Source organism: Colletotrichum destructivum, chromosome 2 (assembly GCF_034447905.1).
Source record: "Colletotrichum destructivum chromosome 2, complete sequence".
In the NCBI taxonomy this organism is placed as follows: domain Eukaryota; kingdom Fungi; phylum Ascomycota; class Sordariomycetes; order Glomerellales; family Glomerellaceae; genus Colletotrichum; species Colletotrichum destructivum.
The window spans coordinates 160,504-176,702 of NC_085897.1; the positions used below are offsets into that span (position 1 = coordinate 160,504).

A 16,199-nucleotide genomic window follows, 5' to 3' on the forward strand; every position below is an offset into this window, starting at 1 on the left:
TATTTTATTTTGGTCTTGGGCAATGTCCGAATGATAGAGCAGCTTGTGTAAGTAAAGGCTGGCAAAGAACTTGATATTGGGCCGAGCCTTGTCTACTGATACAATCCCCTGACGACAGCTTTAATATCCCTCTGCCCGCTATAAAGTTGACTCCGCGCTACCAATGATTCAATGCTGTTACACTACTGACGACTTACACCAGTCATAGTCCCACGCAAACAAACACTCAGTCCGACTGGGCATGTTTGTGGACTATAGTCCCAGCACCGTAGGTATTAGCTGTAAGGAACAACCACCTCCAACACGCAGCAATTTCACTAGCCCCCATGCCCTCCTAGTGTGGGAGGGGCGGAGAGTGCTACTCATCCTCGTCTTCGTCAACTTCTTCGCCCTCTTGCTCTTCATCTTCTTCTGCCTCTTCCTCCTCACCCTCTTCACCCTCCTCCTCACCCTCTTCACCCTCTTCACCCTCCTCGCCCTCCTCACCCTCCTCACCCTCCTCACCCTCTTCACCCTCTCCGTCCTCTTCGTCCTCCTGACCCTCTTCTCCCTCCTCACCTTCTTCTCCCTCTTCACCCTCTTCTCCCTCCTCGCCCTCTTCGTCCTCTTCTCCCTCTTCTCCCTCTTCGCCTTCTTCGCCTTCTTCGCCCTCCTCGCCATCCTCGCCCTCCGCGCCCTCCTCGCCCTCTTCACCCTCCTCGCCCTCCTCGCCCTCTTCTCCCTCTTCTCCTTCCTCTCCTGCTTCTTCCTCTTCACCGCCCTCTTCTTCCTCGCCTGCCTCAGCATCTTCCTCTTCCTCGTCATCGCCGTCACTGGAGTCATCGTTCTCACCAGCACGACCGGAATCCACGCTTTTCCTGAGGTTCGGAAACATGAGCGAGGGTGGCGGCTGCTCGTCCCAGTCATCAGGAACGTCGCTGAGCTCACTTTCGTCATCAGCTGAATCGTGGATGCTACCGCGCGGGCTAGATGCTGCTGTGACCTGCGCTGGCGCCTCTTCGCCGTCCTCGCCCTCCATCGCCGTATCGTCCTTCATCTCTGTGTCCTCGCCCTCCTCGCCCGCCTCGGCCCGGCCTTGGTTCTCGGCGTCACTGCCCTCTTCAGCATCTCCAGCAGGAGTATGCGTCCCGTTCCTGCCGCTCGAGACCGAACCGACGCGGGACTTGGATGGCGCAACCGATGATTTTGGCGCTTCACCGAACCGGGCAAAGGCTTGTTCGGCTTTCCGGATGATGTCGGGCCTGCGGACGCCTGCCCTACGTCTTGGGGCTGCCTCCGGAGCCGCCGTCTTGTCTCCATCGCCGTTCGCCCCCGAATCTTGTGCAGCGGATGTATTAAAAAGGTTACCCAGCGAACTTGATGGTTTCAGTTCGAGCCCACCGTCAGCCTCTTCTCTGGCGCGAGCCCTAGCGCGCGCCTCAAGAACTTCGTGCGGTTCTGGGCCCGGTAGCGAAGGACCGATCTCCTGGTAGATGATGCTGTAGCAGTCATTGATGAGATCATCGATGGCCCCAGCTTTCATGAGTCCTCCATTGAGCTTCTTCAACTCGATTGTCTCCTTCAAGCAATTGAATGCAGGGATGTCCGTCGATGGACCCCCAGCCCACTCAGTGATGCGATCTGCCATGATTTCCAGTTCTTCTAGTGACGTCGACTTAAACGGGTCATCCAACGTCGGAGGAACTTGGAAGCCCTGCCGCAACAGCCTGAGATACGCCATGGAGCACATCTGCCACAAGTCGCTAAAATGGTAAAAGTCGGCGCCCTTTTTTCGCAGACGCCTGAGAACCATTTCCAGGTTCACCCTGTCGTTCATAACGACCAGAATCTTGACCATGAATCGGATGTACTGTGAAGTGTAGACGTGGTGTCGCCCGGGGCGTTCGGCGTCGCATTTCCAGACATTCATCACCATGGTTTTTGTGAACATGGACTCTCGGAGCACGTTGAAGGCAGCCTTGGCCTGAACAAGCTCGGGCGACTCGCCGTCTTCATCGAAGAGGAGGCGAGCGTGACGCATGATGATACGGTGCTGCCAGTTGGACTTGTCCTTGTCTCGAAGATGGTGCAGGTTCCTGATGACGTACTCCTCCCAATCTTCGTTGTCGTCAAGGGTGATGTCGTCGCCGAGCTCCATGCCGAATGGTTGTCTCGACAGGATATCCGCACCCTCCTGAGGCTTCAAGTCGCCGCGAATGACGAGCTTGTAGACGATGGAGACAATCTTGTAATGCGGCTCCAAGATTGGATCACTGTTCCGCGACTTGGGCACAGCAGACACAACCTCGACTGCATGCTCGAGGGCTGATATCAGGTACTCAACCGATGGGCGCGTCTCACGGTCCTTCTGACTCAGCTGCTCGACGGGTTTCTGGTACATTTTCCAGAGGCATTTGGTGAGCATGTACGGATTCCTACTCCAGGTTAGCTACCGTCAATGTGCAAGACGGTGACACACTCACCTCCAGTCCTGCGGTTTGCGTCTCATAGCCCGCTTGAATAAGCCGGCCGCGTATTTCCAAACCTTGTAGTCTTGCATCTGGTCATGGACCACCCTCTGGAATGTCCCAGTACCGAGTGGTTCAATAAAGAACCTCTCAAGGTCTGCATGTTGGAATGGTTCCATGGCGAGAGGCTCACGACTAGATGCATACAGGCGCATAGCGAAGTTGTGATAGAGCTCGTACAAAGGATCCTCGTCCTCGTCGTCAATGTCGACCTCCCAGGAGTTAGACAGCGCAAGGGTATAACAGTGGATTGAGTTCCGCTGGAACTTGAGCAGTTCCCCTCGCTCCTTGTTCATCTTGTCGGCTGACCACAAGACTGCCTCGTCGAGCTCGTAGTCGAAACACTCGGCCAGGCGGAACCAGGCATCCCACTTATCTGGAGTGAACTGAAGCTGAAGTCGCAAGAATGTCGCCGCGAGTCGCAAGTCGTCAGTGGCACCTGGCGTTTGCCGTTTGCTCAGATCCACCTGTTTGAACCTCGTCAAGGCGATCATGCCCAGCAAAAAGAACCATCCGTGCTTCGCCAGGGCGCTCTCGGGGGTGTTGACAGCGACAACATCCAACTGGACACCCCCATTGAGCGCCTGGTAGAGTCTGAGGGGGTGAATCGGTCGCTTGAGGTATTCGGTGAAGTTCCTGAGGTTGTGGATCATCTGGGGGGTCGACTTTGTTTGCCCAATGGCACCCTGCATGTGCTCGATGGTCGTTTTCAGATCTGACTTGAGTAGGTCCTTCCTGGGCATCCGCCTTGCCAGGACCGTGATCTTGTCGACAAGATGCATAGCATTGCGCTTTTCCAGTTTCTCGGGGGGGCAACCGTGGTCCTGGACTTCGCCAGCACCGACGCCCAGCTTGAGACCGTGGAGGTCATACAGCACCTGGCCGAGATAGTCTTCCCAATTCTCAATCTTCTTGAACTTCAGCAGCTCCACGCGCATCATCTTTAAGAAGATCTTGTTCGAGGCCTTGCAGCATTTTCTCAATCCGACGACCTGGTGAATGGCAGACAAAAAGTCCGCCAGCTCCATTTCTGGGTTCGGAAACAGCTTGGGATTCTGGTTCACGCCGACCTTGATCACCGTGTACTGAAGGCACCACACGCGCACCTGGATCTCCCGAAGCTTGTTCAGGAACGGTTGAAATGAGGGACTGCTTGGTGGCACGCGAGCCATGCCGATTCGGATTTCATCGTCGTGCATTGCAGCAGCATGAAGCATGCAGCTCATCTTGGCGAGAGCAGACGCCGTCGACTTTAAGTGATCGTCGTCGACAATATCGTAGGCAGAGCTGTCGTTCAGAGCAAGCGAAAGCGCGGTAACCAGCAGTTCGTCGAGCGACTTGAGCATCTTCAACAGCAGCGGTGGTCTCGTTTCCACTGGGTTCTTAAGGTACCCGTCGCTCTCCAGGTCCGCGGTGAGCATCTCAATGGCCTTGAGTTGGCAGGAAAACTGCTTCGTGGAGTACTTGATACTGGCATAGGCATCGCTAAGGCGTGTCCACAAAAACAATCGCAGTTCCGTGCTGGTACCCAAGAGGAACCTCCAAAGATCTTGGAGGCTTTGGCTCGCGCATTCCTTGATGGGCACTTTTTGCGTCTTGGAGCGGCCTGACGAGGAATCACCTCCAACTGGCGTGGTTTCGGCCGACGATACGGGGACATAGACCGACCCGGGATTGAGGACAGGCTCAAGGTTATCGATGACGGCAACAGGATCGCTGACGTTGTCCTGGAAAAGCCCGAGAAAGAAGTCCATGGTGGTCAGCTTGGAAATTTCCCTGTCAGCTGCTGCCTCAGAAACCTCTGGTATCACGGGATTATTGGGGAGATGTAGCTGGTCAAAATCTCCTTCCGAGAGAAAGTCCCGGAGGCTCGTCCAGCATTGCAGTATGTACTCCCTTGAGGCATTCTCCGTCAGAGTTGTCGAGAAAATGGCAGCCCACAGGAAGCGAGCAGTCAAGCCCTCGTTGCCTTTTTGTGTAGCCTCGCGAAGCAAAGCTGATGCCATGTCCAGCCATCGTCCCAGGCGACCCTTGGCTTCGACGCGGATGCTGTAATCGACCACACTGTTAGGATTGGTGATTCGTTCATACACGTCGAGATGGATCTCGAACAGCATCTCCACGATGCTTTTGATAAACCCAAAGTCCTTCTCGGCCTCGTTCGAACGTTTTGCGCACTCAAGGTCGTAGTCGATGGCAAGAAGGATGTCCTGGTCGAATCGACTGACGACCTGGACGACGGCCGTCTTCATAGCATCTGACCATTTAGCTTCGAGATAGCTGGGACAGATGGCCTTGACCCATTCATAAGCAACCTCTTGGGCGGTCATCCAAGACGAGTTGACCCGCCTCACAAAAGCAGTGATACCCTGCGTCTCTTTGAAAGGCGGGATGACTGACAGCTTCTGCGAGCCGCCTTTGGCATGCTCGAGAAAAGAGGAAAGACTCAAAGACGCCTGCGCTTGCTTATTGAGCAGGACTTTAGCGCTTTCCTCGTTGAAGGAGACGATTGCGTTGCGGAGGTCGGCCGTAGCCTGGTTCTTGATGGATGCCGCGCGCTCTTCTGACGCCAGCGAATCCAGCACTTGGCTGATGCGGTCTAGAGTGGCTTGGTCCGTGACGCCGATATTCTCCAGCATGTTCTTGGTGGCTTGGAATAGGTTCTGGTCGGCTGCTTGGTAAGGTGCTAATTGGGAAGCGAGAACGGCGCTGGGGTCTATCACTTCTTCCGCAGCCGCGGTTTCTCGCCGTCGGATTCGCTTGCTCCTCTTCTCAACTAGGCTCTCCTCTTCTTGGCCTTCGGGGATGCCTGCTGCCGACTGCGACCGTTTTCTAGCCGACTGAGAGCTGCCCCGGCCCTTGCGACTGTTCTCTGGAGGTTTTGGGGTATCCCTGGGCACAGCGCCGGAACCCTCAGCCTTTGAGGCATCGGCAAACTTGGCCTCTTTCGTGGCGGCCTCGTCGCTGTCTTTGGAATCGAAGCCGTTGGGTTGGCTGTCCTGTTCTGGTTGACTCTCCATGACGACATCTTCATCATCGTCCGTTTCAGGAAGCTCAATGACGACAGCCCGGCTTGTTTGCCCCCTTTCGAGGATGAATTGGACGAGCGCCATTCCCAAGTCGGCCCAAGATGCCGTTGAGCATGCTAATGTCAAGCGGGTAGCGCCGACTTCCTCAACGAGGGTGCGGGCGGACCCAAATTCCTTGATCGGGTTCGGTAAGAAGGGTATGGGATCAATGTGCCGCTTGATGAAATCGGGCATGTCTCGCTTGACCCACGGTCCCATGATGGGGTGGGACAAGGCTATCTCGTCGGCCAAGAGGCGCAGCTGGTCTTTCAACTGCTGGCCAGCGAACCCCTCGGCCAGCGATGGTGGCTCAACCTCAAGGACTGTAGGATCATCGTCGAGTTCGATGGCGGCCTCGAGGCAGTATCTGTTGATCCTAGAGCTCTTCAAGGAGGCAGCCACGCGGGCGGTGCGGCGCCACAGTTCGGCATCGGAGGGATCACGGTCGAGGGCGGCATTGAAATCAATGAGGGCATTGTGCATGTTTTGGAGAGCCTCGTCTTTCTCGAAGTAGGCGGGCGCATCGTTTCCTAATGCGCGGGCGGCGTGGCGGGTGCGGTCGAGGAGGAACTGGCCGCGGTTCTTGTGTGCCAAGAAGAAGGCCTGGGGAAGACTGCTGCCGACGGTGTCGACCTCAGCGACTTGGAGGTCCAGGTCAGCGGCGAGGGCAGGATCTGTAATCAAGTGTTGGGGCTGTCTCTCTGCCCTCTCGTACTCGGTGACAGCCTCGGGGTATTTGAAGATTTCGGATTTAAAGAGATCATCGTAGGCGTCGGCGGCTTCGTCGAAGAAGCGAGGACCCTGAGCATGCAGCTTCAGGGCATTCTGGAAACGCTTCAGGGCTTCGTCGACCTAGCTGCTAGTCAATTTTCTGGGCAGTGGGATGCGGATCGGTGTCGGCGCATACATGAAGCTCGCGGGTGGTATCGACCTCATCGTCACTGTTCTCCTCGAGCTCAACGTTGATGGGTTGGAAGGCCGGCTGCGCGACGATTAGTTTGGTCCTTGTTAGTGGGTGTTTGCTATAGGGCACGCGACGAACCATTCTGACATAGGCACTCTTGCGAGCAGGGTCGTCGCGGCCGTGGTTTGTTCCAGATACGGATGATGCTGTATACGGTTTGTGTGTGTGTAATGTATGTTGAGAATGGGGTGGTTCGCCGCGAACAGCAGCTACCCACAGATGCCTAAGGGAACCTAGATGGTGAGTGAGTGTACGGCTATAGAGGAATCACAATGCGCGTGGCTTCCGGCACTGACGCGACCTGAAATTGGAGACTCAATTAAATTGATTGATTGCTTGCTCTGGTATCCGTACAGGAGGGAAGAGCTGCCGGGGTACGTACCACGCGCATCAGGAACAGGGACAGGAACAGCAGCACACAGCACGGACCGTCGTTGGTGGAGACGGTTAGAGCTGTTTACAATCACCTCCTTCCCTGATGATCGCACCGGACACCTGAGGCTCAAGAGTGGCATCCTGAGCCAGGCACCAGGTTTGGCGGGAGCACAGTGCCTTACGTAAGAAAACTAGGCCGAAAGGGCACCTGGCATCTCTGTAACATGGCAAACGGCGGCACTAACGATAGATGCAACGCAACTGCTGCTCTCGTGGCTCCATCCAGCTTGGCCCTGTCAATCAATCAAACGGCTCGCAGCTCCCAGTCGTCCGTCTCGTCTCCTCTTCCCATCCCTTCCCATCATCCCGCTGCCGCTTCTCGCTATTCTGCCCCCTGTTGCCTCCATTAATTTGTTCCAAGCCGGCAACAGGCACAGACGACGCCGAGTCCAAGCTCACCACATTCGTATCCCTTCACCACCTTCCCCAAGAGTTCGTCTCCATTGACGCCGCCATCCCCTCGCCAATCTCACTCGCCAACTCGCATACCTTCTATTGATCCCCCCACGTGTCCAACGACCTCGTCCTAGCCATATCGTCGGCCTTGCGACACCGTTCACAGTCGTCGTTTCAACGCCCTTCCCCTATCGCCCACATGCATCGAGCGTTTTGCTCATAACACCGTATTCAGTCCCAGAGAACTACACCCCCCGTCCCTTCCTCTCCGTCTTGCGCCTGCAGCGGCTTGCCAACACGATACCGCCGCAATGGTTGCGCCAGCCGTGCCTGAGTATGTCTACCGTGCCCCAACATGCTGTCGCTTTCATCCCTCATGCTGATTCCCCCCCAGGCTCACCGAGGAGATTCTTCATGAATCAGTTGACGCTCGATCCGAATCCCTTATTTCCCTTCGCGAGCTTGGCCCTCCCGATCTTGTCCACCTCTTGAAGCATTCTACAAGAAACCCTGGCAAGCAGGTAGGATTCACTTGCGCACCCTCGAGCTCTTGCTGTCGCTAACTAGCCTCCCCCGCCCAGATCGGAGTCTACCATCATGTCACCGGTGTCGATGCATCCTCTTCGGCCAGTCTTGCTGCCTACATCAATACCTTGACTTACCGCGAGCATGGCCAGGCCGCGCAAACCAAGATCTCGGAGGGCTTGTACTGGTATGTCAATGCGATGCGCCTCATAGCAGGGCCCGAGAGCTAACACGCGTTTCTTAGCTGTTACAACGCCTTCTCACGACTTGACATGCGAGTCCACGTAACGATACCCGGAACTGTCGAGAGCTATTGCGTGGACGAACGAGGCGATAAGCGCAAGGCTACGGATGACCTGTGGCTGGAGACCTACCTCTGCAGCGTGCTGCGAGCCTACTCTTATGCCGACGATGGAAGCGGAGAGACCATTCGCAAGATCATGGGCGTGCGCAGATTCAACCCCGTCACCAACACCGAAACCGAACATCGTTTTCTCAACGCCGCCGAACAGCTGTTCTTCAGAGGTAGACACGAACCACGAAAGTTTGTTGATTGTGACTGACTAAAATTGAATCTAGGTTGGCAACTCGGTTCCGACAGTGTCGTTCAAGTGCCGAACAATGTCTCGAACCATCTGACCGCCGGCCTCCTCAAGTACTTCCAGACGACGGGGCGCTACGCCTCCGGTATCAACCTCTTTGAAAAGCTCAGGGATCAGAACGTTGAGGTTTCTTCCCTTCTGGCCAAGGTTTTGTTCATGGGCAACGAGGAGGTAGAGGGCGTCAGAGTGCTCCACCAGGCGCTGAAAGAATCACCCATGGACTATGTCATGCTCGACACCCAAGCCGAATTCCTTCTCAAGAAGGCGCAAACTGCCACAACCCCTGAACAGAAAGAAGAGAGACTTCGCTTGGCTCTGGGCTGTGCCGATCGCAGCACCATTGCCGCCCCGAGTGAATTCGGCACCTGGGCGCGCTTGGCCCAGGTCTACGTGGCAATGGAGGACTGGGAGAACGCCCTCACCATCCTCAATTCTTGCCCAATGTTCACTTATCAGGACAAGGACGCGCCCCAGATGCCGGAACCCAAGGACGTTCATCTGCCGACCCTCCCCGAGACTCGATTGGACGAGATTGACAGCGAGCCCGAGTCCAGGTACTCGGAGCAGGTGGATGCGAGTCTCCTGAACCTGCGAGCTGCGGTTTATAAAGGAACCTTCAAGCAGGCGTATGGCATTCTGACGGAGATGACGTCTAAGATCGGATGGGACCAGCTCCTCAAGATCCGAAGCACTGTGTTTGTGATGGAAGACGAGTACCGTTCCGAGAAGCACGAGACATCGCAGCCTCAACGTAACCCAAGCACGGATGGCCTTCGCGGAACTCCTGACCCCACGACGAACGGCGACCAGTCAGACTCGGAGAAGGATGACGACGAAGATGACGACGAGAAGCCCAAACCGGCAGACACCGAGTCAACTGCCGAGACGTTGGCGACAAATGGGCAGGCGGAGGGCGAACCCGTCGAGAAGCCCACACACGCGATAGATCCCGGCGAACTGAAGGGGGATGCGGAAAACGTAACCCCCCCTCCTTATATCTTGTCTTGTGCCAAGAATCCAACTAACACCTCCCTAGGGCGCACAGACAGATGATCATCTCTCCAAGCTCAACAACAAACGCCTTTGTGAACGCTGGCTGGACAGCCTGTTCATGGTTCTGTACGAGGACCTCCGCGTTTACACGATTTGGCGCACACAGATGGCCCAGTACAGGGCGCAGTCAATGCAGTATAAAAAGTCTGCTGAGGAATGGGAGATTCTCGGGTCTCTGGCCGAGAGACTGCAGCACGCAGACGAGGCCGTCGAGGCGTACAGGGCTTGCCTCGCCGCACGGTTCAGCCCCAAAGCTTTGACGGGTATCCTCCGTGTATTCGAACAGAACAAGAACACGCGCGAGACGGTTGCGTCAGTCATCCGCCTAGTCACCTGGCAGTACAGGTGGTACTCGGAGTTCTCTCCGGAACTCCTCCATACTATCCGGACGCTCATTGAGGACGAAGGCGCGGTCAAGGTCAGGAGCATCATTCAAGCCACGAGCCTGCCGCAAGAAGTACTCGATCTCACTCACCACTACGCCGCGCTCTGTGCCACTTTCCGCAGCAGCGGCACCGATGGTTAGGTGTGGTCCATATCATGAAGTAGAAGCCGAGCCTATGCAGTTGACGAGATAGGGGGCATTTTATGGTTCGGTATTTTTATCCGCAGGCGAGACTTGAAGGAGTTTAACTTGGGTGCTCATGCGTCGTACCATCACGACATGTGTTGCTTTCCAATGCGTTGGTGCGCTATGTTGAGATTTTCTAAAACAAAAAAGCATAAGCCATCGCTATTGAGGCACAGAAACTGTAATTCAAAGACGAATGATACCTTGTTTGCCACTGGGAGTTGCTATCGGGCTGAAGACGAAGGTAATGGAATGAGTGCATACTTGCCTTGCGTTGACTTGCAGAAGCGGCAAGACAAAAAAAGAGAAACTGAACCGAACGAAGGGAATCTAGACTTCGGCACCGCCCAAAACTGAAAAAGTCGCCGGAGAATTAGGCCGAACACACGGAGCACTCCAGGGGCCGGGCCGTTCACCCAAGGTGCGGCCGCCCGATGGGAAGCCGTGCTCATGGCGTGCTGATCGGGCAGCCGTTTGGAGAAGAAGGGGAGGGGGCTGATATCACCCCTACGTCAACCCGGTCGAATTTCCGTCTCAACCATGGACGCATTGAGGGTCTTTGGGGTCTTTGAGGGCCCTGTGGCGGCGCGGTGGCACTGGGTGCGTTCGATCAATGTCGATGAAATATGTAGGTTCTCCACCGAGCACCACATTTTGGCGGATGTGGTGATTTCATCGCACAGTGGTGGGTGAGATCATCAAGATGACGTCGACCGTCTGAGCATTAGACGGCGACGTTAACGAGGAGTCGACAACGACTACATAAGTTGGCGTTTCCGAGCAGCTAATGGATGGTTAGAAGCCACTCAGTATCAACAAACCAAAGCAAACATATCTCATCCTTTCACCTACAAACCTAAAACAAAGATTTTCAATATCTCTCTCACACCACTTGTTCAAAACAATAACCCACCACAACACCACAAAATGGCACCCTCAAAGGATCAGCTCATGGAGACCGCCGCCCAGGCCCAGCTCGACATGAACACCTACCAGTCCAAGACGGGCGCCGCCCGGCCCCAGGGCAACGACGACGCCGGCGTCTCGTCGGTGCAGACTGAGACCCGCTTCCCGGGCGCCTCGGTCTCGGTGCAGGGTGACCCGACCAACAACGTGTCGTACAAGCCCGAGCAGCCGGCCAAGGACCCGGCCTACGATGACGATGATGTGGTCCCGGCCAAGAAGATCTCGTCGCTCGGCACGCAGGACCGCAAGGACGACGTGCTGCTGCAGGGCGAGGGTGCCGTCCGGAACAACGTCGGTACCCGGCCGCCCGGCGTTGGCGGCAACAAGTTCCCCGGTTCCGACTACTACACCCCGGAGAGCGTGCCGGACAGCATCTCGGCCGAGGGCAACATTGCGCCCGAGAGCGTGACGCAGGCCTCCGCCGAGGCCGAGAACCCTCGGTAAAAGAAGTACAGGAGAGAATTGAGCGTTCATTTTGTTTTCCTTTTTGAAGGCGGTACTTTAGGAACCTGGATGGAGGAAGGCCAAGCGATACCGGATATTGTATGATTATAGTCATGATCATGATGTACAATAGTAACGAAGCTGTTTCAAGCCAATGAGGGTGATAAATCATTGACGTGAGTGATGTTGATTTTTGGTCCTGGTGCATATGTCTACTGGGGTAGGTGTTGCATGATATTATTATCCAAGATTTAGTTTGGGTAACGTTGGAAAGAGACATGAGTCTCTGGTCTATCTACTCCGATTGACCCTTTTTCAAATTTGATGGTAAACCAATTAGCGCAGAGAAGTATTGGGCTGGCGCGGTTAGGCCGATGCATTCATGCAGTGGCATATTCTGCTCTTACATCTATTTCGCCTAGATATTTTCAACTATTAAGTCTACAATGTCAACTCTACAATGTCTAGTGAAACCATCAAGCTCCCCCCCTCCACCCAAACGCCTCGCTTTGAACCAAGTCTTGCCCGTCTCCAAGTCTAGTCGCACAACCAAGAAAGAGAGAGAAGAAAGGATAGAAAGAAGAAAAAAACGAAACTAAAGGAGACGAATCTCCGAGAATGCTCAGGTCGCGGGCTGGTAAACGTCAGCGACGAACCGATCGCCCAGCGCCTCCCTCGCGTCGCGCCCCAGCACTTTGCTCAGAGTGCCCAGGAAATCGTCAACGGCCCTCGGCCGCGCGCACGCAAAGACCAGCGCGCCGTCCTCGACGCTCCGCGCCAGCTTCTCCCGCACGCCCGCCTCGAGCATCGCGTCCTGCGCCCTCCTCTTCTCCCGGTTGCTGCCCGTCAGCCGCAGCACGTCAAACATGCCCGCCTCGTCCGCCTCATGCACCGCCTCGCGCACGAGGGACTCATCCGAGGCCTTGAAGCCCGCGAAGAGGCTGATGGCGGGCATGGCGTCGTCGTTCGGGGAGCGGAGGCGCTGAAGGCGGTTCTGCAGGAGGCCGCGGACGGGCGCCATACCGGATCCGGTTGTGAAGATGATCATCGGCCTGTCGTAGTTCTCAGCGATGCTCCGTAGGTGAGACGACGGCCGGATTTTGCACGTCACGCCCCCGAACGCCTCGAAGCACCCGAGGTATCTGTCCGAGAACCTGCCTTCCGGGTGGTGCTGGACGAGGAGGTCCAGCGTGTTCCTCCCGTCCTCGCGCTTCGTCCGCGATCCGTCAGAGGCGATGGAGTATTCTCGCGGCTGGATCGTCGGCATGGCGCCGCAGAGGGTGTCCAGCGTCACCGACCGCCTCCAGCCCGAGGGGATCTGGTGGACCGCGTCCTCGATAGCGGCCTTGGACAGAGTCTCCAGCCGTGACAGTAACAGCTGCTCAGCCCATGCCGTAGACTTGAAAGGCTGCTCCAAGTCCGCGTACCTTTGCAGAAAGTCGCCGACGGTAGGCTCTCCGGGGATGTCCAGCCGCTCATCAGCCTCCACACCCAAAGCCCCCAAGACACGAGACACCTTGTTGTTCGAGTTTGGCGGGAGGATCCAGACGCTTCCCATGGTCGGGTATTCGCGATCGCCCATGTCGAGTGTGACCCTCTTCATGCCGCCGGCGGCCGTCCCCTCGGCGGGCCGCCCAACAACACTGGCCTGAAACCATGGCCTGGTGTCGAAAGGTCTGACCGGTCGCGCGTTCCGCTGCGTGTCGCCCACGTCACCACACTCGGCCGCTTCCCGGCTCGACGTCTGCAGCGCGGCGAGGACCTGGTCGAAGAATTGACCGAGGACGGACCAGGGCGGGTTCTCTGCGCCGGTGTCGGCCTCGCGCATGCCGATGAGCCGTTGCGCGTCCCCCCTGCTCAGCAGGTCCTCAATGTCCATGGCCGCCTGGTTGTACGTGTCCGGGTACTCGAGCGAGCCGTTGGCGAAGATGGCGTACCGGCACGCAATGGCCTTGGGGTTCCTGGCCAGCGCGTCGGCGAAGGCCTTGCCGTTCTGCGGCACCTCGCCACGGCCCGTCGTGCTGGCGACGATTACGAGCACGTCGTCGGGCTCGACCATGGAAATGGGTAGCGCGTTGAGCGTGCAGGGGACGACGACGGAGCCCAGCTCGGGGTTGACGTCGCACGCGTGCTGCAGCTGCGCGCACAGCCTCTTGCAGAGCTTGATGGCGACGTTCCCCGAGCTGCAGAAGCCGATGTAGATCCTGCGCCCGGGCCCCCGAGGGCTCAGGGGCGTCAGGGGCGTCGAGGGTCTGGTCGTTTGCGTGGGCGGCGGGATGGGCAGGAAGGTTGTCGAGGCGGTCCCGAAGGGGGATACGGGGGTAACGGGCCTCGTGAGGGAGATGGACGGCACGGGGATGAGGATGTTGAGCTTTGTGTCCGAGGCGTTTTGAGTCCGTGTCGAGCGGAGTTGCCGTTCTCGGCGCCAGGCATTGACCGGGTCTTGAGCGTGGCGGCAGATCAACGGTTTCGGTTGATAATTTGGAGAGCCGCCACGATGCCAGAGGGGGATGATGGAGCCCTGAGGAGGGGCGAGCCAGTACGGATCCGAGGGGAGTCGGAAGCCGTTGTTCATGAGATGCTCGTCATCGAACTGAGCGAACTGCTCTGCCGCGCCGAGTGAGTCTGACATCCTGACGCCGGCCTGAGCGAAGGACCAATACGTGGCGTAGTTGAGCTCCAGCTGCGCTCGAGACTTGGGCATCGTGAGTAAAGAGACGTATAGAGGGAAGGGGGACATAATGAGGGAAACTCACCAACACGGCCAGACGTTCATAGTCTGGTAGGTCGTCCACATTTCCGTCGACCAGACCGATGGCCTTAGCGACCTGCGGGAGTGCATTGTAACGGAACGAATCCGCCAAGTTGCGGACACCAATCTCGGCATCCATGAACCTGTAGGCCGGTAAGTCGTTAGCGAAGTGTCCACGCAACAAGACCGAGATGGGTCTGACTCACCATCCGATAAAAGGCGTCGCAGTGTATTGCACGCCGCCAATACTGAAGCCAAGACGGCTGAGGGCCGGCGCGGGAACCCAGCGCAGGCCAAGAGTCTCGAGCTCTGGATGCTTGGGATGGCGGATATGCACCAGCGGGAAGGCGTCCTTGGGAAGCTCCGTGATGACGGGCTCTTCGCCCTCGGCCATGGTGACGATGGGCAGGAGGTCCCATTGCGAGCGGAATCGCGGCGGCGTCCAGCCGAGCTCGATGATGGCCTTGGTCAGCTCGACGTTGGCGGGGTCTCCCAGGATCTCGCCGCTGGATTGTTCATACTTTGGACGGGTTAGTATATGTGCAATTGACATGGATGGAGAGCAGCAGAAGTGAGAAGGACTTACACCCGCGAACGACAGAAGCTGCGAGTTCCAGATCATGGGACCGCGGCTGTTGATGTCCCGTGGCGGGAAGACGAAGACTAAGGGCTCGAACAGTTAAAATAACGCTTCTTTCCGAGCCAACCTAGGTTCCGTCCGTACCTGTAGGATTGATTTCTCCAGAGTTGTAGGCCACTCTCAGGTTCTCAATCAGAGTCTCGGCCATCTTCTTGCTTGTTCGGACATGTCTCAAGTCGCATAATCTGGGTGCATCGTGTTAATCGAGTCTTTGTCGTCAAGCCGAATTGCAATCGACGTACCTCAAGTTGCTGTACTCGGACCGCATGATGCATTTTCGAGCATGCTTCCACGCTGTCCGCAGGCCGAATTCGAGCTCTTCGAAAGTCTGCGTCCAGAGACCGCCCACCAGGCCAACCGTGGTGGCCGGCGCCGCCTCTGGCCCACTCTCCGACGCGGCGGTGAACTTGCCCTCGGTCGAGTTCTTCTGGATCTCCTGAAGGACATCGTGCGCACGGCTGTGAAGCTGCTCGGTGTCAATGAGACCATCCCTGTGCATCTGCTGCAAAAAGTCGAGTGCGTCCTCGCGGACCTGGGTGTATGACTGATTCCGGCCCACGCGCTCCTCGTCCATGTGCGTCATCCGCCCGGACTGGCAGAACTTCGCAGTGCAGCCTGTTGATGACAGAGACGGGTACTGCGAGCGTATGTTGGCGAACTCTTGTTCGGCCGAGACCTGCCGTGGCGGCACCGCGAGGGTGCTCTGGAGGAATGGACATGCCATTTTCTGCCGTGTGTGAGGTTGTATTATCTATAGATGAGAACGTGGGGGTTGGAAGGGAGATCGACAGGGTCTATCCGATACTTTGTTTCCCCCAGACTATGAGGGACAGGCCAAAGTCTTATTAAGACATGTACCGGAGTGGGCAATGTGTAGTGTGAAGGGTGGTAGTGGATTGCGAAGATTTAGTTGGATGCAATAAGAGTTGGAGTGGATCTCTTTGGTAAAAATTGGTGATGGCGGCATCAGGCGAATGACTAAGTTTCCGCGATGGTGGTGATCTCCAGACGAACTAAAGAAGGAAAAGAGAAGACGAACCCAACTTTATAATAGAGACGAGGGAGGGGACACAAAGAAGACAAGTAATTGACTCTAGACCATAAATCTTGGGATGATCAGGCTTGCTCTGCCCGCCAGACTTGGGTGCGGTGCTCTGATATTCCATACATCACCGTCTGATATTGGACACACTGGTTCCCTTTCTCTAAGCCACATAGTCACCGAGCCCCTTTCCGTTCCCCAACACGAGAGAGAGAGAGAGAGAGAGAGAGAGAG

At 56.6% G+C, this 16,199-nt stretch overlaps 4 protein-coding genes across 4 annotated transcripts; 2 read left to right on the forward strand and 2 right to left on the reverse strand.

The window, feature by feature from the left end:
* Nucleotides 1-45: 45 nt before the first annotated feature.
* Nucleotides 46-6,952, reverse strand: CDEST_02223 (Putative tetratricopeptide-like helical domain superfamily, histone transcription regulator 3/CABIN1). Its single transcript, XM_062918382.1, has 4 exons — nucleotides 6,618-6,952; nucleotides 6,483-6,557; nucleotides 2,463-6,427; nucleotides 46-2,414 (listed from the first exon to the last, which is right to left on the reverse strand). The coding sequence occupies exons 1-4, from the start codon at nucleotides 6,618-6,620 to the stop codon at nucleotides 359-361; spliced, it is 6,099 nt and encodes a 2,032-aa protein (XP_062774433.1). The 5' UTR covers nucleotides 6,621-6,952; the 3' UTR covers nucleotides 46-358.
* Nucleotides 6,953-7,175: 223 nt separating this feature from the next.
* On the forward strand, nucleotides 7,176-10,337 carry CDEST_02224 (Putative tetratricopeptide-like helical domain superfamily, chs5p-Arf1p binding protein). Its single transcript, XM_062918383.1, has 6 exons — nucleotides 7,176-7,704; nucleotides 7,765-7,891; nucleotides 7,952-8,082; nucleotides 8,140-8,420; nucleotides 8,475-9,475; nucleotides 9,534-10,337. The coding sequence occupies exons 1-6, from the start codon at nucleotides 7,682-7,684 to the stop codon at nucleotides 10,074-10,076; spliced, it is 2,106 nt and encodes a 701-aa protein (XP_062774434.1). The 5' UTR covers nucleotides 7,176-7,681; the 3' UTR covers nucleotides 10,077-10,337.
* Nucleotides 10,338-10,913: 576 nt separating this feature from the next.
* Nucleotides 10,914-11,652, forward strand: CDEST_02225 (uncharacterized protein). Its single transcript, XM_062918384.1, has one exon. It carries the CDS (start codon nucleotides 11,049-11,051, stop codon nucleotides 11,529-11,531), a length of 483 nt encoding a protein of 160 aa, XP_062774435.1. The 5' UTR covers nucleotides 10,914-11,048; the 3' UTR covers nucleotides 11,532-11,652.
* A 501-nt stretch (nucleotides 11,653-12,153) lies between these two features.
* Nucleotides 12,154-15,647, reverse strand: CDEST_02226 (Putative Flavoprotein-like superfamily; the record flags this gene model as incomplete). The annotated part of the gene is made up of 6 exons (XM_062918385.1): nucleotides 12,154-14,226; nucleotides 14,288-14,426; nucleotides 14,490-14,803; nucleotides 14,870-14,946; nucleotides 15,008-15,108; nucleotides 15,166-15,647. 6 exons carry the CDS (start codon nucleotides 15,645-15,647, stop codon nucleotides 12,154-12,156), a joined length of 3,186 nt encoding a protein of 1,061 aa, XP_062774436.1.
* Between the last annotated feature and the right edge of the window lie 552 nt (nucleotides 15,648-16,199).